The 23599-nt window shown below is 33.1% G+C and overlaps 2 protein-coding genes across 2 annotated transcripts; one reads left to right on the forward strand and one right to left on the reverse strand.

Annotated features, from left to right (window-relative positions):
• Positions 1–2396: 2396 nt before the first annotated feature.
• pnp5b (purine nucleoside phosphorylase 5b) lies at positions 2397–16696 on the reverse strand. The gene is made up of 8 exons (XM_051128457.1): positions 16554–16696; positions 11799–12081; positions 9546–9826; positions 6700–6869; positions 6508–6611; positions 5252–5427; positions 3636–3826; positions 2397–3412 (listed from the first exon to the last, which is right to left on the reverse strand). Exons 2-8 carry the CDS (start codon positions 11799–11801, stop codon positions 3180–3182), a joined length of 1158 nt encoding a protein of 385 aa, XP_050984414.1. The 5' UTR covers positions 11802–12081; positions 16554–16696; the 3' UTR covers positions 2397–3179.
• LOC127176654 (ATP-sensitive inward rectifier potassium channel 10) lies at positions 13005–22145 on the forward strand. The gene is made up of 6 exons (XM_051128449.1): positions 13005–13197; positions 16584–16923; positions 17831–18042; positions 18416–18547; positions 18917–19094; positions 19517–22145. Exons 2-6 carry the CDS (start codon positions 16584–16586, stop codon positions 19891–19893), a joined length of 1239 nt encoding a protein of 412 aa, XP_050984406.1. The 5' UTR covers positions 13005–13197; the 3' UTR covers positions 19894–22145.
• Positions 22146–23599: the final 1454 nt, after the last annotated feature.

The following is a 23599-nucleotide window of genomic DNA, read 5'->3' on the forward strand; positions in this document are numbered from 1 at the left end:
GACGTGGTCGAGTGACAGTTACTATAGTAAAAATACGGTAAACGTGTGGACTTGTTACATGACCCCTTTCTCACCATAGGCAAATTTTAAATTAATCATTTCATTCATAAATACGGAACGATCGACTATTTTAGGAGACGGTACCTGTATGTGTCTTGACGTCATCTAAAATCCGTCTTTTAATGCACTAATTCGCTGGTCATTGGTCCGCGTGGAGTTGATGGCGTTGGGGAAACGATCGCCCCTGCTGGTACGCCAGTGGTAATCTCACCGTCATACTTGCGTGCGGTGATTAACCATTTGGATGGACGATATAGCCTTCTGAGCCTACCAGTAGGCGCAGCAGGCCCCTTCTGGCCCATATCAATGAGCTGATAATCACTGATAACGCCCATTCAATCGAGTGATAACATCCGAAGCGGGTGCGCTTACAAGATATTTGTTAACTGTATAGAATGAAAACTACTACTACTTCTACTATTTAGAAACAAATTTCATGTAAGGGTTTATTTATATATTTAAAGGGGTCATCGGATGCCCATTTTCCACAAGTTAATATGATTCTTTAGGGTCTTAATAAAAAGTCTCTGATATATAATATATTAACAATTCTCAATGGTTGTGTAAAACAACACCCTTTTTACCTTGACAAAATCAGCTCTGCAAAAATCATCTCATTCTGGTCGAGGCTGCTTTAAATGCAAATGAGCTCTGCTCGCCCCGCCCCTCTCTTCTCTCTGTGGAGTGACGAGCCTGTTTACATTAGCCACATTTAGCCGCTAAACTTGCTAACTAGCACATTATTAGGAAAGGTGATCGCAAAGATTCATAAAAAAACGCTTATACTCACTTCTGCTGTAAGTGAAGCTGGATGATGGTTCGTGTGAACATAGACGGATATATGTAGATCGGGAGGCGCATTCCCTTCACAAACAAACGTAATCCACTGCATCTTCAGCGGCTCAGATGTCGGGAGTAAATGACGACCACTATGTTCATTATTACATCCAGCAACACAACACCTCAATCGCTCAATTCTTGTCTAACTTACATCCCTGCTCCAGCATCAAAACAAAAGAGATCGGACTGTTACAGCTGATCTGAGGTAAGACGCTCATGTCAATCAACTATTGTGGGAGTGGCCTCTGTCATGTGACGCCACAATGACAGGCATCTGAGAACGGCTCGATTTGAGAAAGGGAATATTATTTTTACAGATTAATTAAAAACCACTGCATGGATTTTTATCATTATAGGGTAGATTTGTACATACACTGACAACACACATTAATGTTCAAACAACATCAAAAAGTGAACTTAGCATTCGATGACCCCTTTAATTACCAGTTTGTTTGAGTCCAGTCAATCCACTAGAGACACAGTGAGCCTGTTTAAGAAATGAACTGACCTCACAGATTATTTGCGTACAGGTCTGATTATTTATTGCACGCTTCATCATATGCTAAATGTGCAGACTGTTACATGAATTCTAACATGAATGTGCTTACAGTATTAAAGTCCCCCTGTAGTGAAACATGAAAAGTGTTTTTTATGTTGTTTTTTTTGTCTATGTGGTGTTTTTAATGTTTTTATACAAACCATGTGCCAGTCCATTAATCAACACCATTGCGGAGTATTTTCTCCTTAAAACTGTAGTTTCCCAAAGGCTGTCCCACAAATGCGGTTTGAAACAGCCCTTTTTTGCTAAGTCACAAACTTCAGTAACCAATTACGTCAAAGGATAGATTCCTATCATTACCATGCAAAATATACCAATATGATTATTAGCACAAAACCAAATATTAAACAGAGCATTAAATACAGCTTTGAAAAATAACACGCGGTAACAGTGTAAATGAATTTTGGCATTTTGAGGGCACAACGTCGTCAAGTAAGTAACTTTAACAAATGTTACAGTATCCACTGTAGTTGTCTGCTAGTAAAAACATAGTTTTATCAGTCATTATCTGTGTTTCAACAATATTTCCCATTTGCTACAGTTCAGAGGCTCTGGCTGGTGCGACTGCGTGGGGGTGGAGCTAATTTGCATATTTATAGATCTGCGTATAGTAAATGAGGCATAGAGGGTGGAGTTACATTCAAGCTGTTTTACAAGAAAAAAACATTTAAATATGTCATCAGAAGATCAGCTTTAAGGGATAAAAATTTTGACTACGGGATAATATCTATCTATAAAAAGTATGAGGAAGGACATTGTAGCCATTTATGGAAAATAATCAATGTGATGTCATGGAAATTATCTGTAAAAAGAGTCTGAGGAAACTGTAAATGCTTGGATGAAAAACAGGACTCCACTGTTCAAAAAGCATAAAAAAGGTTCATATCTTAGAATTATGTAGGAAAATGACAGAAGTACAATGTCAAACCAAGAAAAATGTTGGTACAACAATATCATTTTTTATTGCATTGAAGCAGATTATAGAAACAACTATAAAACTCAAAGCTTGCAGTGCAATTTCAAAGTTCGGGTTTATAAAATAAAAGGTTTTGGGAAAAGTGCTGGTGAAAGTCTGACACATAAAACACCAAAGTACTCCATCATTTAGTGCAATTTAAAACAACTTCAAAGATTTGACAGTTCAAGTGTACATAAATAGGTCACATAAATACAGTAATCTTTCACTTCAGTACCTCAAAGTGAATTCAGTAACAGTTTCTAATTATTTTTATATATTTAAAAAATAAATAACCCAACTTTCTCCATTACTGGACATGTTTTATGTATTATTTCCCACTTGTTTGACTTAAGTTTTAAATAAATCACGTTTAAGACGTTTCGACACAATAAATAGATATTAAAACAGAGATACTATAAAATAACTTTGGCAATGACAGGAGCAGTAGTAAAAGATTGTTTGAAATCTCTCCATTTATCATTCTGGTTTGTTTGATTGCAAAATGTTCCCTAAAACACTTTGTCCCTGCACTGTAAAAAGTTTTTACCAGTTTCAACTTAAAAACTTAAGTTCAGCAGCTGCCTTAAAATATTAAGTTAAATCAACTTAAAATTACAGGTTATTTCAACTCACTACTTAAGTTTTTAAGTTGAAACTGGTGAAAATTTTGTACAGTGTGAAATGTAAACATTGTAAAGGAAAATCTACGACTAATATCTGTAGCAAGCGACTAGCGGTCTGCGCGCAGATGTGTTCGCACGATCACTGACAGGCTTTTAGTGTTTTGTTGTTTAGGAGCTCCATGCGGGACACCACGGTGGAGACGAGTTTCTCCATCTGCTTCGCTCTCAGCTCGCCCGTCTGCAGGACCTCCTCGTGATTGGCTTTCTTCTCGCTGTCGTAGTCCATCACCGCCTGGTTGGTGATCAGAGACAGAGCCACGACCCTCATCCCGCAGTGACGCGCCACGATCACCTCGTGAACCGTGCTCATGCCTCAAAACACACACACACAAAGATCCTTTTCTATTGAATTTATTCTGTATGACATTTATGCGTTTTCGAGATCTGTTGCTTCCTAACTTTAGTGTCCATTTCCACTGGATGTTTTACCCTCTATCATTATCACTCAAATGTTCTTGGTTTAAATTAAGTTGAACACAACAACTTCAGTACATATCACGCAGCGCTGAATCATCTGAGAAAGGTTTTAACTCACCTACGGCGTCGGCTCCGAGGACGCGCAGCATTCTGCATTCGGCGATGGTCTCGAAGGACGGGCCGCCCAACACGCTATACACGCCTTCATGCATGAACGCTGAGTAATCCAGCTCCGCCGCCACCGAATGAAACAGCTGCTGCAGATCGCGGTCATACGCGTCCGACATGCACGGGAAACGCACGCCAAACCTGACGGAGAGAGAACATGAGGAAAATAACACCCTGTCAATAATAACACCTCAACAACAACAAATATCAGTGTATTATTTGTACATTTATTATTATTGAAAAGCTTCGATTTTAGTCATTTTTAGTCAGCGCTTTTGCTTTTTTATTATTTTATTTTTATTTCAGTTTCTGTTGAACTTTTTATCATTTATTCCAGTTCTTTACCAAGGGAACATCTCTAACTTTTATTCATGTTTTTTAAGTTCATCTAGTGTTTATATTTTATTATTAATTTCATTTTAATCATAATAGTTTCAGCTAATAATTATTACAGTGCTCAAGTCATGTTTTAGACATTTTGTCACATGATTTTGAATTTTTTTGTAGTAAAAAAAATTCTATATAGCTTTAATATTTATTTCAGTTTTGATTGTCATGATTTGTTATTTGCTGTTACCATTTTATTAGCTTTTTATTATAATTTTTATTTCATTTTAATTTTAGAAATTTTGTGCTTTTATCATTTTATTGTTTTTTTATTAATTTTATATATATTTTTTAAATATTATATATTGCTTTAATTCATTTCATTTAGTTTTCAGTAATTTTGTTATGTGCTTTTATCATTGTATTAGCTTTTTATTATTCTATATAGCTTTAATTTATTTTTATTTGAATTTAATTTTAGAAATTTTGTGCTTTTATCATTTTATTGTTTTTTAAATATTTATTTTATATCAGTTTTAATTTTAGAAATTGTATGTGCTTTTATCATTTTATTGTTTTTTATATTCATTTTATATCAGTTTTAAATTTTAGAAATGTTATGTGCTTTTAGCATTTTATATATTTTTTTAATATTCTATATAGCTTTAATTCATTTTTATTTCAGTTTTAATTATAGTAACCTTATTATGTGCCTTTGTCATTTTTATTTACTTATTTATTTTTGAAAAAATATATTTCTCTGTAGCTTTAACTAATTTTATATTTTATTTTTATTTAATTTCAGTACTTTAACTTTGCTGCCAGGGCATTATTTCAATTTTTCATTTAGGTTATTAAGTTTTAAGTCTTTTATGTAATATTTATAATTTATTTCAGCTTCATTTCAATTACCAATATTGTTTCTGATGTTATATTTATGTAGCTTTAACTAATTTTATCTTTTATTTTTATTTTATCATAGCTTTTCATTTATTTGAGTACTTCAACTTTGCTGCCAGGGCAATATTTACCATTTTCATTTAAGTTTAAGTCTTTCATTTAATATTTATAATTTATTTCCACTTCATTTCCATTACTAATGTTGTTTTTAGATAACAATAACAGCACTGCTCCTAATCCAACATGTTTGAGTGGCCTGTCTCTGCTCTTATTTATGCAGTAAAGAATGGATCAAATTATCATCAGATCAAATAAACACACTCAGAATCAGAGTCTCACCTGTCGTCATTTGCTCCCACTAGCGGGTTGTTTCCAGCGAATCCAGGAATATTGATGTGGTCCTTTATGACCATGATGTCGCCCACTTTAAAGTCCTGGTTGAGTCCGCCGGCGGCGTTGGTCAGGATGACCGTCTCCACTCCCATCAGTTTAAACACACGGATCGGCATGGTGGTCTGCAAAAACCACATCAGAAATAACGTCTGAGTCACATTTCATACACACTAATACACACTAGCATCTGTAGGCTAATTAGGCCTTTTTGCACTGACATTATTCTCAAAAGAGCTGAACTAGAGAGCTGATTGTGTAACTCACATTTCACACATGTAAAGTTTGCTTTGTAATAATAAAGACATTGTAAAAATGCCACTAATATTTACATTCAGCAAATATTGATAAGACATGAGCGTCAGCTGTTTAACTACAGTTCCTCCTCAGCTGACAGAAAATGATCTCAGCACATTCTGTCAACATTAGGAATATGCTCTACCTGTAAATATTTGTTCAAAGTTCTCTGGTTTTTAATAATGTTCTCAAACATTAGCAGTTATTCTTTGGGGTTTTTCTGCAAATGTTTCAGTTGGATGTTCATCTAATGTTTTTTTAAATGTTACAACTTGTTTCAGAATGTTTAAAGAATGTTCAAAAGTAACATTCCCTTTATGATACAAAATGATACAACTGTTGCAAAATGATACAATGTAACATTCCATCCATTATAATGAACTAAAACTAAATCTAAAAACATAAACAAAATCTTTTTACTTGAAATAAAAAAAACTACCTTAAATAAAATCAAATATGAAGAAATTAAACTTATTTAATTTTCTACTTTGATGTAGTTTAACTTAATGTTTTAAAACAAATAAAACTAAAACTAAAATAAAAATGACTGAAAATTATATCGATATATAAATAAAACAAAAAAGGTAAAATTATTTTAATTCATCAGCATTTCTAATTTTCTATAATTTTCTTTTATTTTAACTTGATGTTCTAAAATAACTAAAACTGAAACAAAAATGAATGAAAACATAAACATTTATAAATTAATTAATTAAAAAAAATTAAAATAAAAAAATAACTAACTAAAAAAAAATTTACTAAAATTAAAATGAAAATATAAAAATAAAACAAACAAACAAAAAAATCAGAATGAACATTTTCAAAACTTAATGGAAACATTAGAAGAACATTAGCACGCATTTAGTTAGCTGGGTCAATTTCAGATGACCTGTTAGTGTGTTAATCACCTTCTGAATGGGGTATCCCTCATACAGATGAAACCTGCCCTGCATGCAAACACACGGCTTTCCTTTAAGCGTGCCGAACACCAGCTTTCCAGCATGACCGTGAACTACAGAAAACACGGTTAGAACGAGCAGGAGTCAGTCTGGAGACGATTACAGCACATCAAACCGCTACAGCACATCGTCTGAACTCACCGGTGCTCTGAGGGAAGTTGGGGATGTCACTGTACTTGATCACCAGCTGATCTTTCAGCATTTCTGCCAGTCCACCGAGACCAGAGCCGCACACGATCCCCACCAGAGGGCGCACTGGAGCCTGAGCCAGCAGCCAATCAGCTGTGGCCTTACACTCCTCATAACTGTACCTGGAAGGGAGAATGAGTCATGAGTTTTAGCGAAATAAGTGTTTATTTAATCTCATCTGCTATCGTTAGATTTATTAGAGAAGCAAAATGTGTATGAGAAAAAGTTAACTAAAACTAAAAACAACAACAAATCCATTACTTTAAATAAAATGAACATTAAATGTAATAAAATATTAAAAGATTACACTGCCAAACATTTCTCATTTTCATTTAGTTTAACTAAAATAAAACTAAACTAAAAATACTAAAAATAATTTCTGGATAAAGTTAAGAATATTTCATTTCATTTTAAGCTTTAAAAGGTAGTGCTTTACTCTCAAACATAAATAGCACTGTTTTTAAATCAACCTACAAATGCCTTATACGGACTCAGTGTTTGAAAGAGAAAAGCACTGTATTTATGACTGAAACAGTGTCTGTCTAAATGAAGCATGAGAGTTTGTGTTGGAGTCTTTCTGTCTGCCTTTCCCATGTAATGTTTTCATAACAACAAATCATGTGTTCAGTCTGACTTTATCATCTGAGCTCAGTGTGATGACATAAAAACTCTGGGGACTGTGAAATAATGGCAGGATTAGTCTGATTCGTGTGCAAATGACTCCTGTGAATGGAAGACTTGAATGATTCACACAGGAAACTCCACGAATCATTCAAAGGTGTCACTGAATCAACCTCTGACGTGACTCACTCATGACTCATGCATTTAAGAAAAAAAAAAAAAAGTCATACACCGTGGTATAATTTTGAAAAATACAGTGATATCAATTTTTGGTCATACCACCCAGCACTATCAGAACGTTTTGAGAACGTTATTTTATGGTTGAAAAAACTAAAAGAACATTGCTTGAATGTTGTCATTTGGTTCCCCAAGAAACTAAAAGGGAACCAGATAATAACATTGCATGTTTGCTGGGTTTCTGAATAGAAAGCATCCCATCTAACAAAATATGTTCAAGGAATATTTTCTACCGTTACATTGTTACAAAAAAATGTTACTTCTGAAAGTGCACAATGTTTCAAAACATTCCATTGTATCATTTTGTGAACATTATGAGAATGTTACTTTACAGGGTTCCCTGGAAGTTCTGAAACTAGTAGTTACATTTTTAAAAAATGTTAGATGAACTACCAACTAAAACATTTTTAGAAGAAAAAGTTGGGCTACATGAACGACCTGAAGAGCGTTACCGGAAGAACATTTGTTCAAGAATGTCATTTGTTCTGGATTATTACAACATATCTATTCCTTGCGAAAAACGATTGTAATCGCTGACTGACTGGTTGTACGTGACCCTGGACAACAAAACCAGTCTTAAGTAGCACGGGTTTTTTTGCACCCTCAGAGTTTAGATTTTCAAACAGCTGTATCACGGTCAAATATTGTCCTAACAAACCATACATCAATGGAAAGCTTATTTATTCAGATTTCAGATTATTTATTAATATGAATTTCAAAAAATGGACTCTTATGACTGGTTTTGTGGTCCAGGGTCACATATAATAAATACATAGTTGATGAAACATGTTTGTAAATGTTGTAACATATTGTGAATATTTCTAAAAAAGCACACCTGCTTTTCTTCCATCATCATCAGCATTATCAGCTATCGATTTTTGGTTTTGTGAAAATGTTATTTTATGGCTGCAAAAACTTAAAGAACCTTACCAATCAAAACATTCAAAAAAAAAAAAAAAAAAAAAAAAAAAAAAAAACAAAGGGAGATATTAACATTCTGTGTTTGCTGGGTTACTAAACAAAGCACCCATCTAACAAAATATGTTCTAGGAATGTTAGATTGTTACAAAAACGTCTCTGAAAGTTTAATGAAAGTTCACAATGTTTTGAACGTTTAAGGAAACATTGTATCATTTTGCGAACGTTATAATGTTACTTTTCAATGTTCTCTGGATGTTCTGAAACTAGTTACATTTAAAACACATCAGACCTATATCGCTTTATAAGGAAAACGTTTTACGAACGACGTATAAAAACGTGCTATTTATAGATAACTTTAAACAAACGTTCTATTAACGTTATTGGAAAAGCATTTGATCATAAATTTGAGAGAACTTACTGCTCGTGAAAAATGATTGTAATCGCTGACTGATTGGCTGTATAATAAATATGTAGTTAATGATGCATATTGGCAAACAAAAGTTATAACATATCCAGAATATGTCTAGAAAGCACAGAAGCTCTCCTCCCCTCATCATCATCATCATCATCATCAAGTGTCTGATCGCAGTGATACGTGCTGAAACCCACGCGACACGTACCGGGGTTCCCAGCATCACACAATACACGCACACGTGCATTTCAACACGCGGGATTGCATCTTACTACTTCACTTTTCACCATTTGAGCTTTAATATCTATGTATTATGTCTAACTGTCTCAAATGTTCAGGTTCTCCTATGTCAGCTTTATTCATGTGAAAACATCATGGTAATGGCACATGAATGCCAGATACTAAATATAAGCTGTTAAACCTGTTTAACAAGTTTCATCACTATCTATCTACTCTAATTTTAAATTCAGAAATGACTGTGCAGAAAGATAACCTGACGAGGATACACACTAATATGCCATCTGCAATATGAAGCTAAAATGATCCACATGACTTTTCTAGACTGATCAGAGTATAAACCTCCTATAACGAGCTGTGTTAAACTCACCCTGTGGTTGAATCAGGAAACATCGCGATGGGTTTGTGAGTTTCAGTGAGTGAAGATTGAAGAAGCAGCAGTCGATGGGCTCTTCTATGTCTGTAGTATTTCGCTGAACTCGTTTCTCCTGCTGTAAACGTGCGTGGGAATGAGAGACTGACCTTATAAAATGCGTTTCCTCCTTCAACGCAGTCGTGAGGCGCGCTCTCATTGGCCGCGCGCTCGGGTGTGTGTCTCTGGAGGAGGATGCGTGCGTTTCCTGTTGCGCCGTGCTTTGTGACGTCATTCGCCTTGTAAAAAAAAAAAAAAAAAAAAAAGCGCTATTGTCGGATACGTTTACTTTCACTTTTGACCATTCGATTTCACATTCACACATACGAGTTTCTAGTAAAAAGCCAGCTTGCGCAGACTGCGCATATTTAACACTATTAAATACGCCGAATAAGAAACCTATAGAGTGATTGCACTTCAGTGGGTATGCACTTTCAGAGCATAATTAAAGGCACGCTGTTTCTCTAAATGACAAAATAATTTTGGCTGATGCAAGATGAAACTGGTGGGTGTGGCCACAACTCAAAAGAGGACTGTGTCATGGTGAAAGGTAAAAAAACCCCTTTGACATGGTTGCCCACTAAATGGAAACTATTATTGGGTCAGTTCCTGCTGGTTTTGTTTCCACGGTTAACAGTTATAGTCACATTTTTAACATATTGTGTTTTTAGGATTTGTTAAATATGTTTTAGGATTTGTTCAATATCTTTGCCTGATAATAAATCATGTGTTTTTAATTAAGATGCAAAATCATTTTTGATAAAGGATGGCCCATTTTACCTGAAAATATTTTTTTCTGGCGTGCATGATCTAAAAATGTTTATTGGTATATACCATGCAAATAACACTTTATGAACCATATTTAAACTGAAATATTATAGGACATTAAAGTTAACAAAAGTAATAAAGAAAAGAAAATGAAAAAAACATCTATGTATCTAAATTACACGTTTTACAAAAAGTGGCCCACTGTACCTGCAAAGACTTTAAAAGTTTCTGAGCAATTTGTTTATTTATTTATATTTTATACCCAATTGTACACTTATTTTAATATAACTGTAAAAAATAATAATCTCAGTATTTATTTCTGTAGTTCCTTTTCTCTTCTTTCTGTTTTATTGTATAACGTTTAATGTTTGTATGTGAAGAAATGTTAAAGTTGTATTTTAATATTCAGTAAAAAAAACTATATATATATAAAAATTATTTTTTTATTTATATATTTATAATATTATATATATATATATATATATATATATATATAAATAAATAAAAAAATAACATTGTGCAGAAATATGTTTAGAGGTTGCATAGGAAGTATTGCAACACAAATTACATTATTTATTTATTTAAGAGTCTTGGATATTATATATGTGACCCTGGACCACAAAACATGATTAAATAAGCTTTCCATTGATGTATGGTTTGTTAGGATATGACAAGATACAACTATTTGAAAATCTGTGATCTGAGGGTGCAAAAAAATCTAAATGTTGATAAAATCACCTTTAAAATTGTCCACATTAAGTTTTTAGCAATCCATATTACTAATCAGAAATTAAGTTTTGATATATTTACAGCTGTTAATTTACAAAATATCTTTATGGAACATGAACTTTACTTAATATCCTAATGTTTTTGGCATAAAATATAATTTTGACCCATGCAGTGTATTTTTGGCTATTGCTACAAATGAACCCGTGCTACTTAAGACTGGTTTTGTCATAAGTGTCCTGTAATATATGAAAGATACTTTACAATGTATGCAAAATAAAAATGTAATGTATAGAAAACAATAAGTTTTTTTAATGGAGTGACATTTAATATATTTAAAACAGTCAAAAAGAAACATATGAACATCACAGCACTTTAAGTATATAAAATTAATATTTACATGAACTACCAAAAATGAGCATTTTAATTTTTAATATTAAATGTTCAAAGTTCAGACACTTGGATGTTGTTACATATGTGTTCTGTAATATAAAAAAGAGAATTTAATTTAATTCTCTTGAACATCTAATATATTTAAAACAGACAAAAATTAAGACATATTATAAACATTATATCCAAACATTAAATAACTGAGCATTTCAGGTTTTGACATACAATGTTTTGTGTGTGTGTATATATAATGACAAAATCTAATTATCATTTAGAAAATACAACAAATTCATTTAAAATGTTCTATAAAGTACAAAGTGAGCTTACCATGCAGCTGGGGTTTCAGTATTTCAGGTTTGTGTGATGGATGTGTCACAGCGCCTCCTGCAGCTCACAGTGTTTAGCAGCAGCAGCAGCAGCAGCAGCATCACTCAGTCATTCTCTCAGCATTCTCTCCTCCTGCATCTCTCATTAATGAAACGCCTCGTCACTCTGGAGTTCTCATTCCTCTCACGGGCTCTTTTGTGAGCTGCTGTTCTCAGGATGTTCTGTTCCAGCCCTTCACAAAATCCTGACATCCACACGTGTAGAGGAAGTTTGTGCAAAGTGCCTGAATCAGAACAAAAACCCCCAAATGAAGACAAATACTGAATGAGAGCGTGGAAGAAAAGCCCTTTAATTCAGCTTCAGCTTTCACACCAGCACTAAAGCATCAAAGCATCACTGGAATATTAGATTTTTACATCAAAGAAAGATTTAGGATGCATTATTTGAGATTATTTAATTACTTATTTATTTTTCATGTAAAAAAAAAAAAAAAATTAAGAATGTTTATTTATTAACTATTAAGAAAGCTACAGCAAATGTCTGTTCAAACTTTGATTTCTATTAAAATTAAATTTGGAAAAAAAAAAAAGTACTTAAAATAAACTGCCTTAATTTTATTATTTAAAAAATTAGGTTTTTTATTCATATGTCCTCCTCAAATTTTGGTCACACGTAATTTTAATGTGCATATTAAAAATATAATATTACCCAAATTTTACTGCCATCCAAATAAAAATTACAAAATAGGTCATATTTAAAAAAATAAAAAATAAAAATATATAATATAATATAATATAATATAATATAATATAATATAATATATATTGAGGTTGTTATTGCAAAATGCACATTAATTCTTTTTAGTAATGGCAAGATTTTAAGCGTAACTGGTTTCAATTTATACTGTTTTGCAACCAATTTTCATCTTAATCTTAATTTCACCTATTTGTTGTCACTACTTTATATTAATATTTTAATTTCTTAGAGTGCAAATATTCAGTGTACTTTGCTGTTTAATAGGAATTCATAAAGCCTGCATAATAATTACAAAATAATAAAAGACTAAAAATGCAAAACTCGATGTATAATAGTTTTAAATAGAGTTTAGCAGAACAAATGTGTTGAAAGAGCTGAATGAAGAGAAAGAGAGAGAGAGACAGAGAGAGAGAGAGAAAGAGAGAGAGAGAGTCCAGTTTATAAAAGCATGTCATTTGCTCCTGAGAGATTCAGTCGTTCTGCAGAGCTTCTGTTTAGTAACTTTTTTAGTAAAGTTAACATTTGTTTACTGAACATCAACATGTAGCTGAGATCAGCAAACCTGAATGTAGAATCTGATGAATCGCAGCATCTGAACACCTGAGCGCGTGTGTTAATAGACTGCAGCCTCACAGCTCTCAAGGTAAGACGCTGGATTTCACACGCACTTGTGCAAGCTCAACTTTCTGAATGAGTCTGACGAAGCTCCTGATTAAGAAGTTCAGAATTTGGGGTGTCTGATTAAACTTTTGCACAACAGGTGCTGCACACATTATGCAACCTGCACACATTCATGTGTTTCTCCTAAAAGATAGATTTATTTTCTCATGACACTGAAAAAACTGGTGTGGAATTTACTTTGAAACAATTTTCACTCAGAAATGATACATTTCAATGTAATAATACAGAATAAGAAAGTAACACATTGAATTTAACATGAAATTGTGAAGTAGAACGACTGAAATTGTATTTTCTTTTAAAACATACTTCAATTAAAAAATTTATTTACAATTTCAAAAATCATTCTTTATACTGCAGTACTGATGTATGCATATGCAAAAATAATAAGGTGATACATCTTTGCAACAGTTGCAACATTTGTAACATTTGTAACAAGTACTTCAAAGACTTGAAAGCTTGTTAGATGTTACAGAAGCTGTTTGCATTCATACATTTGGAAGATACTTTTATCCAATGCATTTTATTATTTTATCATTATTTATTCATATTCCATTTCTGGAAAACAAATGCATTACTTTAGTGTTGCAATGCAATGATCTACCAGATGAGCTCAGATTAGGAAAATCTATGTGAAAACTTACTACAATAGTCCTGAGTTTGATCCTGTGTGTGCTGTGTGCATTTAAAATGTGAAACAAAGAAAGAAAGAAAGAAAGAAAGAAAGAAAGAAAAAGAGGAAGGAAAGAGTTTGAAAAGTGCGACTGCGGGTTGAGATTTGCGGAGGGGGGATCGTTATCCACTTTGGAATACTAATGAGCTGCTATTGTGCCGCACACATACACTCAAACACACTCACACAAACACACGCACACACACACAAAGATATGTTTGTCAGTGGTCGGTTTTGTCCCGTTGGTCAGTGTTTCAAACAATACATTCCTTTGTACCCGAGAGAGAGAGAGAGACAGTTGAGAGAGAGACAGAGACAGACAGACAGAAACGGGAAGTGCTGATAAGGTGGAAGCAGAGAGACTAAAACACATTAAACACCTTCAGTCATTATAGACTAAATGCAACAGCATCATTGCCAGTGTAAAAGCATAATAAATGATATATGTGATCTTTAAATCATGCAAAACGCTTTTAGAACTTATTTTCCTTTTTTGAAATAATATGTTTACAGTTTTACTGATATAGAAACTGTCTAAGAAAATTCTAGTAAATATCAGAATTACAACGAAAAAGCAAATAACTAAAATTCTGAAGTAGAATATCTGAAATTGTAGTTTCTTGTAAAATGTGCTCCAATAATCTTTGTTTTATATTTACTACATTGAAGAATCATTTTACACTACAGTGTTCTGGCAGAAACTATGGTTATTGTGGTACATTTAAAAAAAAGTAAGGATACGGCACATTTGACACGGCGTGAGATCGGATAATGTATGTGAAAGGATGGTGATCCATCAAATTACATAACACTGAATAGAATTGATGCTGTTATATAAGTGCTCTGCTAAGAAAGAGAAGAGAGACTTTGATTTATTGCACATTACTGGATTTAAACGTGTTTGGACTTGAACATTATGTACAGATATTAATTCATATTCAGATATACAAGTTTATATTCAGATACATTTTGTTTTCTGAAAAGAAAAGTATAAAAATTAGAGAGTTTACAAAGTTTATGTTTGTCAAGAACAAGTACTGCTAATGGGATCAGAAAAATAAACGTAACTTAAAGGGAAAACAGTATGACTTTTCTGACCCTATTAACAAATATTTAGTCTTGATTTAAGCATAAATTCAATTAATTTTGATAGATTTTTAAAAATCTTAACTCATTTAGCTTCTCTAGCAAATGTATTAAGAATATATTTATATATTTGCACAAATACTAAAGAAGAAAATCATTTTTTGCAGTGTGGCGGATGAGGAGAGACAGTCTGGACTTTTTTTCACATGCCCTCATTTAGTCTCTTTCAGCTCATTGTTGGTTAAAGTCTCTCTCGTGTAAAATAATCCGGTGTGTTCACCTGATTAACCAGATAAACTGTATTCAACAAGCTCTTCTCCCTGCAGACTGAAATCTACACCACAAGACAAAAGTACTGAAAAAAACACAGAAGGCCACTGAATGAGCTGAATACCATGGCATCTAAATGTGTATATTTGTATTTCAAGCAGTAAAAGACATCGTGTTTGAGCTGTGGCTTATTAGTCAATGCAAACACTGATATAATGAACAATGATGCATGTAATGCAGCCTTATATCTGGCTCAATAGCCAACAATTTGATCACTTTTCCCATTCTTTTCCATTATTTTTTATGGTCTCTCTTTTCATTTAAGGCAAGACATTTCAGACAAAAACATTGTTTTTTCAAGCACTGGTCAATTTTTGAGACAGAACGCATCCAAAATACATATTTAAGTGTGAATTTTATTGCACTTTAACTATATATTATCTATATTACTATATGTTGCCTAAAAATGAGTTTGTTTCTCTACTACTGTAAAACTTACACACACCAGGCTTAGCAGTTTTATTCCTATCTATCTTATGAAGGTTTTCATTGAGGGGTTTGTTCATATATCATTCACACTGATTTACACAACACTTTACCCCTAAAAATGTGGTAAAAATGGAAAGGCAATGAGTTTTTTCTCCACTTTAGCAGCACTTACAAACATCAAAACTTAGAGTTTTATTCCTCTCTATATTCTGAAGGTTTTTACTGAGGTGTTTGTATATATATATCATTCACACTAATTTATATAATATTTTATTCCTAAAAACATGGTGAAAATGCATATTTTTAAAAGCTTTGAGTTTTTTTTCTCCACTACAGCGGCACTTACAAACACCAAAACTTAGTGTTTTATTTCTCTCTATATTCTGAAGGTTTTTACTGAGGGGTTTGTTCATGTATCATTCACATTGATTTCTATAACATTTTATTCCTTAAAACATGGTGAAAACACATATTTTTTTAAAAGCTGTGAGTTTTTTCTCCACTACAGCAGCACTTACAAACACCAAAACTTACAGTTTTATTCCCCTCTGTATTCTGAATGATTTTACTGAACGGTTTGTTCATATATATCATTTGCCTTGTTTTATTATTTCACTTTATCTATTTGCAGCTGTAGATTTCACGCCATTTTTGTATGTTTTACTCAATTCACCTGTGAATTGGTAAAGTAAAAACAACTGAATGCAGTTACTTTGGATTACAGCATCTGCCAAATGCATAAATATAAACGTAACTGTAAAGACCTTAATACTTTGCTGTTTTGTGTTATGAGCATCACTCACATTGCCTTTTGACACTTGTTTCTTTCTTAGATGACATCAGCCACACCCCCTTCTTCTCATTGCCCCGCCTCTCAGAAGGTGTGCCACTCCCAGACGCAGACAGATGTCCTGAAGCCTCTACTCGGTGCGTTGGGGCACGGGAGTCAGCTGGCTCGCCGGAGACGGGTGTTATCCAAGGATGGGCGGAGCAATGTCCGCATCGAGCATGTGAGTGGGCGTGGCGCTCTGTACCTGCGTGACCCCTGGACCACCTTTGTGGACATGCAGTGGAGGTATAAACTGGTTCTGTTCAGCGCCACATTTGTGGGAACCTGGTTCACCTTCGGACTGCTGTGGTACCTGCTGGCTTTGGTGCATGGAGACCTGCTCGGTAAGAGATGGAAATAGAGTAATATTAATATTCCTGGACTTATTATGAACGATTTTTCTGTGACAGCGTTATTTTACAATAACTAGAATTATTTTTTATTTTTATATTTTATATTATCATTTTAGTTGTCTTTTTGTTATTTTTTATTCTTAATTTTTAGTTATTTAAAATTTCATATTTTTAGTTATTTCATATTTTAAATTTTCGTTACTTCAAACTGATGAGAAATCAAAGATGATGCTTTGTTCATATATCATTCACACATTTTATTCCTAAAAACATTGTGAAAATCATATTTTTAAAAGCTGTGAGTTTTTTTCCCACTACACCAACTGGCTGATATAAAATAAGTAAAATATATATATATATACACACATACATATATATATATATATATATATATATATTTTATTTCAGCTAACATTTATTTTATTTCAAGTAGCAAAAATGTTCCATTTATAGTTTTAGTTTAGTTTTAGTTATCAATAATAGCCTTGATATTCCAGATATGTTATTATAAAGAAATAATGTTTATTTTGGCCTAATCTTGTGTCAAAATTAAATTATTTTCCTCATTTTTATTTCTTCTAACAAATTTTAGGAGACCAGTATGATGGTTAAATGAAACAAATGACAACTCCATTAACTATAATTAAAATTAATAATGAAATGATTAAGAAATTATGCATTAAATAATTACATTAAATAAAAATTAATTTAATAAAATGTTTCTGCTACATGCAAAGTTGCTTAAAACTTAATTATAAATGAATAAAAGATGGTATTAAAAATATCATTCCTCTGTGATACAATAAGCCAGAGTTCATCCAATGAAATAAAACCCGTTACATCCATGTGTTGTTTGTGTGCATCAGTTTGTGTCTGATGATTGTTTTTCTTCCTGTAGAGTTTGATCCTCCAGCAAACCACAGTGTGTGTGTGATGCAGATGCAAACACTGACCGCAGCCTTTCTCTTCTCGCTGGAGACTCAGACCACCATCGGATACGGATACCGCTGCATCACAGAAGAGTGTCCGTCTGCCATCGTCCTGCTCATCATCCAGCTCCTCATCACCACCGCCATGGAGATCTTCATCACCGGAACATTCCTCGCCAAGGTGAGCATCCATTTACATGCCTAAACACAGAAAACATGCATTTGATATTTTACTCCAAAATAAAATAAACTAAAAAAAATAAACAAAAAAATAAAATAAAATTAATTGTTTAAAAAATAAATAATAATTACAATAAAAAAATAGCAAATTTGCAAAACACTAATTTTTTTCACCTGTGGCATTATTTTCATCACAATTTAACACATTTAACCCCAAGTTCTCATTATTTTCATGCATCCATGTGCATTCATGTAATTCTTTTCTCAGTATTGATTCTCATTAGTTTCTTATCACTGCACTACATTTTTTAATGTTATTATTATTTAAACACGTATATTTTTGCTCTCTCTCTCTCTCTCTCTCTCTCTCTCAGGTGGCTCGGCCGAAAAAGCGTGGGGAGACGATTCGGTTCAGTCAGCATGCTGTAATAGCCAATCACGACGGGCGACCGTGTCTCATGATACGAATCGCCAACATGCGCAAGAGTCTGTTGCTGGGCTGCCAGGTAACCGAGGAGAGAATTATAACTACATCAAAATTGCCAGTTAATGATTTATTTATTTAATGATTTGTCACAACTACACACACAGAGAATGACACTAAATTAAAATATGCCGATTAAATTTAATACACATAAACACTCAGTTCTGGGTGCAAAATGTAGATTGACCTGTTCATATCATGTTTTGAATTGATTACATTAGTAATGAACATTTCTGCTTTTTTGCCTTTATCTTTGCAATGCATTCTAGTGTTGCATTCATCACAAAGGAAACATGCAATGCTGATTTACAGTTTGGTCAAAATGAGAAATCAACTAAAGACAGCATGCTACCTTAAAGATGTTCAAATGTAATTAAAGTGATTTTTCCAGGTGACCGGGAAGCTTTTACAGCCGTGTGTCCCAAAGGAGGGCGAGACGGTGCGTTTAGACCAGAAAAACGTGACCTTTAGTGTGGACACGGCCACCGAGAGCCCCTTCCTCATCCTCCCGCTCACCTTCTACCACATCATCGACGAGCAGAGCCCGCTGCACGGATGGGCAAAAAAAGGTACAGATCCTCCCTTCCTTCATTCTGTTCACTATCCTCAGTTTTTGAGTGAACATTGCCAAAAATGGCCCACATGTAATGTTTTTTAACTCAAAAAGTGAGGTGCATGAGCTCAGATCAATGGGGCCTAATCAATCAGTTCCAAAAAGAAATACAAAACTGGTGCTAATTCAAAGAAATCAATTTGACCAAGTAGATTACATTTTACATGGATTGAAAAAAGCATCTCAAAGCATTTGAATATTGAAAAATGATTTGAAATCTTTTTGTAAATTTGTAAATTCTGCGCCTCCAGTGGCACCACACGGAATTGCAAAAACAATGATCGCTTCGACCCTTTAAGAAAACAGCTGCACACACTTTGACAGTGCGGTTATGCGTGGATATCTTTCAGATTTCCTCATTCTGTTTCTCTCTCTCAGGCGGAGGCTGGACGGAACCGGATCACGCTGATTTCGAGCTGCTGGTAATGATGAGCTCCACCGTGGAACCCACATCGGCCACCTGTCAGGTGCGAACCTCATACCTGCCCGATGAGATCCTGTGGGGCTACGAGTTCCCGCCCATCGTGTCTCTCTCTCCGATGGGCAAATACGTGGCGGATCTCGCGTACTTCGACAAGGTGGTGAAAACCAAGACCCCGCCCCTTTTCAATCAGACCCCGCCCAGCGGTACTGACTGTTGCCATAAAGACGTGAGCGGCACGGACCCGGAGAAGATGCGTCTGGAGCAGAGCTACCGAGCGGATGAGAGACAGACGGACGGCGGGCCCGTTAGCGTGCGCATCAGTAACGTCTGACACACCCGGATTGTACACTGAAAAAAATAAACAAAAATGTCCTTAAAATCATGCATTGAAACCATTAATGCTGCATGAACAGCATCAGCCCAATAATATGCAAGAAATATTAACAGCATAAGCTGAATAAGAAAATGTATATTTTGTGTAGGTCTATACTAGCATACAGTACATGTTTAATATTTTTTAAATAATGTGCTTTTTGGATTATAAAATGCATTTTATAAGTTTATAAAAGCTCACATTATTTGAAATACTATTCCAGGACTACTTGGAATATTGACATAAAAACACCTAAATGCATAAAAAAGCAGGGTTATCATTGACATACCTGGCATAAAAATAAACAAAAATGTCCTTAAAATTAAGTGTAGAAATTATTATTATTGCACTATTGAGCATAGCATACGCTGAATAGGAAAACTGCTAATTTTGTGTATATTCACAGTAAATACGGTTGGAAAGGAGAAATGATGTGATTTTTATACTTTAAAAAGCAATTTTCTAATTATTATATTATTATTTTTATGAGTTTTAAAAATCTCATATTATTTGAAAGACTACATATTTGTATGCATAAAACACCTAAATCCATAAAAACAGCTGAAGACAGCATTAAAAATAAGCATTGAAACAATATGCAAAACAACACAGAATAGGCTGAACAGAAAAATGTATCATTTTGTGTATATTTGTTAGTACATACATTTGCAAAATATTTTATGAATACTTTATTTTAGCTCTAACGAGCTCATATTATTTGAAAGATGGAATATTTGTATTAAATCTTAAATGTTCACGCTACAAAGGCATTTAAAACAAACTAGGTAAGACAAGGGATTTAAATTTTAAAGTGATTTCTACGTTCATACACATTTGAACCTAAAATTTTAATTATGCATCAAATACGCAAATGCATAAAAAGAGCAAAATTATTATTTACCTACTTAGCATTTTAAAAAATGATCAACAATGTCCTTAAAATCAAGCACTGAAATCATCAATACTGTATGAACAGTATGAGCTCAGTATATGCAAAATTATTAACACAGGAAAACTGATCATTTTGTGTATAGTTCACATTAAATACTTTCAGAAATTTAAAATGATGTGCTTTTATATTTTATATGTTTTTTATGTTTTAAATATCAATTTGCTTACATGAGCTTTTATGAGCTCAAATTATTTGAAAAATTGAATATTTGTATTAAAATGTACATTTTTACACTACAAAGGCCATTTAAAACAAACTAGTGAACGCAAGTGTTAAAAATGGTGAAGTAAAGACCTTTCCTTCTACATTCATACACATTTGAACCTAAAATCGTGATATTCTTTGACACGTTATGCATCAAACACCCAAATGCATTAAAACACAGAAAAAATACTGGGGACTTTTAACAGTTCACAGCAGAATATTTATGTGGCTGTAATTATATGCATAATTATATGATTTATTGTTCGCATTCAACATGTTTTTTCTCTGCTCTCGGTGTTCAGAACAAACCTGTGATGATTTCATGCTCGTGCTATATGAATGTGTTCCTGTGATTCATCACATTTTCTGCTTTGGTGACTCTGATTGAATGTCACTATAATGATTTTGCACTTCGGGGTGATTAGGAGAGTTTATTATCCTAACGAATCTGACAGCACTTTAGTACTGTACTCCTCTCTCTTTATACAGAGACAGAGAAGTGGCTCAGAAAAGTGAAAGAAGTTCTGAGAAAATTTGCAGCGTTTGTTTGATCAGATGCTTTGATTTGATATTTTGTATCTAATTTCAAGATAAATATGAATACGTGTTTGTCCAGTGGCTGAACTACTGAAATAATCCACTGGATATACAGAGATGCATCATTTTCCACATTGACGGTCAATCTGATGCTGATAAATGACTGTTATAATGCGTTTTATTTGCACATCATGTATTTTGTCTGTTATTACTGGAGTGTCAGCTGTAACAGCGTAGAAACTATTTTCACTCAGAAATTGCTAGTAAATTTCACAAATAATTACATAGAAATGGCAAGTAATATATTGAATTAAATGTAAAATTTTGAAGTAAAAAGACTTAATATTTCCTGTAAAGCATGCTACAATAATCTTGTTTTATTTACAGTTTTAAAGAATAATTTTTTTACAGTATATGAATGATTGTAACTCGTAACATGCTGCTTCAACAGTCTGTTTAATGTGTCTGAAATGTGCATATATGTGTGCATATTAAAGTACTATTTTACAGCATTAAATCAGACCTAGTGAAGTGCTTATTTCTGTAGGAACAGATGTAATATTTTAAAAGATGCTTCACACAATATTGCAGACTATGTAAATGCTATTTCATATTTAGTACATTTACAAAATGTGCATAACCTGTCAAATCTATTTAAAATAAAAGAGAGAGAAATAAATGATAACAGGAATGATGAATCATAAATGAGACTAACCTGTAGATGCTGTGGTCCCTGTGCAGCGATGACGAATTCAGGACTGATTTCAGGTTTAACTTCATCCTGGATCAGAATTGTGGCTCTGGTATGATGTTGATGATCCGTGTGATAACAAACACACGTCACAGTCCTGGAAAAAGGCTTCAGTCTCTCCATGAGAGAATATCTACTGCTACAGCACTGGAATCATACACAACACTTCAACAAAAATACTAAGATTCTCTCTCTCACTCACACACACACACACACAGAGTGAAAATGCCATAGTTTAAAATAGTGCATGGCTACATCAAATAATTTATGCATAAACCAACATAATTTTTGTGTGACATCACTATTCACGTAAATAAAATTCTTTGAAGATTTAAAAAAAAAAAAAAAAGTTTTATCTACAAGCAAAATATGCATGAATCTTTTTCTTTATCATATTGCATGAACAGCATCAACCCAAAATTATGTCAAATTATTAACACCGCACTGGCACATTATAGGAAATTTATAGACCATTTTCTGTTTAACTGTTTACATTAAATAATTTTAAAGTTGAAATTATGTGCCTTTTACAAACATATATTTTAAAATATTTTAGAAGGTTTTTTTTAGCTCATATTATTTAAGACATACATATTTGTATGCATAAAAACACAAACAAATTAAAAACACCTAAATGCATAAAAAAACAGCAGCCTTAAAAATAGCATTAAAAATCCTTAAAATCAAGCACTGAAATCATTTATATTGAACAAATGGCATCAGCCCAAAATATTCAAAATTATTATTAAAGCTAAGCTGAATAGTCAATTCACATTACATATTTTTGGAAAGCTCAAGTATAGCAAAATGTACCTTTTATTTTTATTTTTTTCATATTTTTATATTTTAATAAGCAATTATTTATTTTATGAGCTTTTATGAGTTCATATTATTTGAAAGACACATTATTTCACACACTCAAACAAACAAATAGACAAAGAAATTAGTTTTTATAAAGAGATTGATGCAGTCATAATTTATAATTGTCTACAAAACTAATTTTAAGCATTGGAGCATTATGAAATTATACTAATACTAATTATAAGCATTGTACTAAACGTCACAGATTATCCTAAGTCGCTTTTGCTGACTTACTAAAATAAACCCAAATATATACAAACAAACAAACAAATTGTGCGGAATTATTCAGAAATCTGTCCATCTATATATTGTGATGTGCTTATAGCGCCATCTAGTGGTCAGACATCAGCTGTTTGTGT

Source organism: Labeo rohita, chromosome 2 (assembly GCF_022985175.1).
Source record: "Labeo rohita strain BAU-BD-2019 chromosome 2, IGBB_LRoh.1.0, whole genome shotgun sequence".
Lineage (NCBI taxonomy): Eukaryota > Metazoa > Chordata > Actinopteri > Cypriniformes > Cyprinidae > Labeo > Labeo rohita.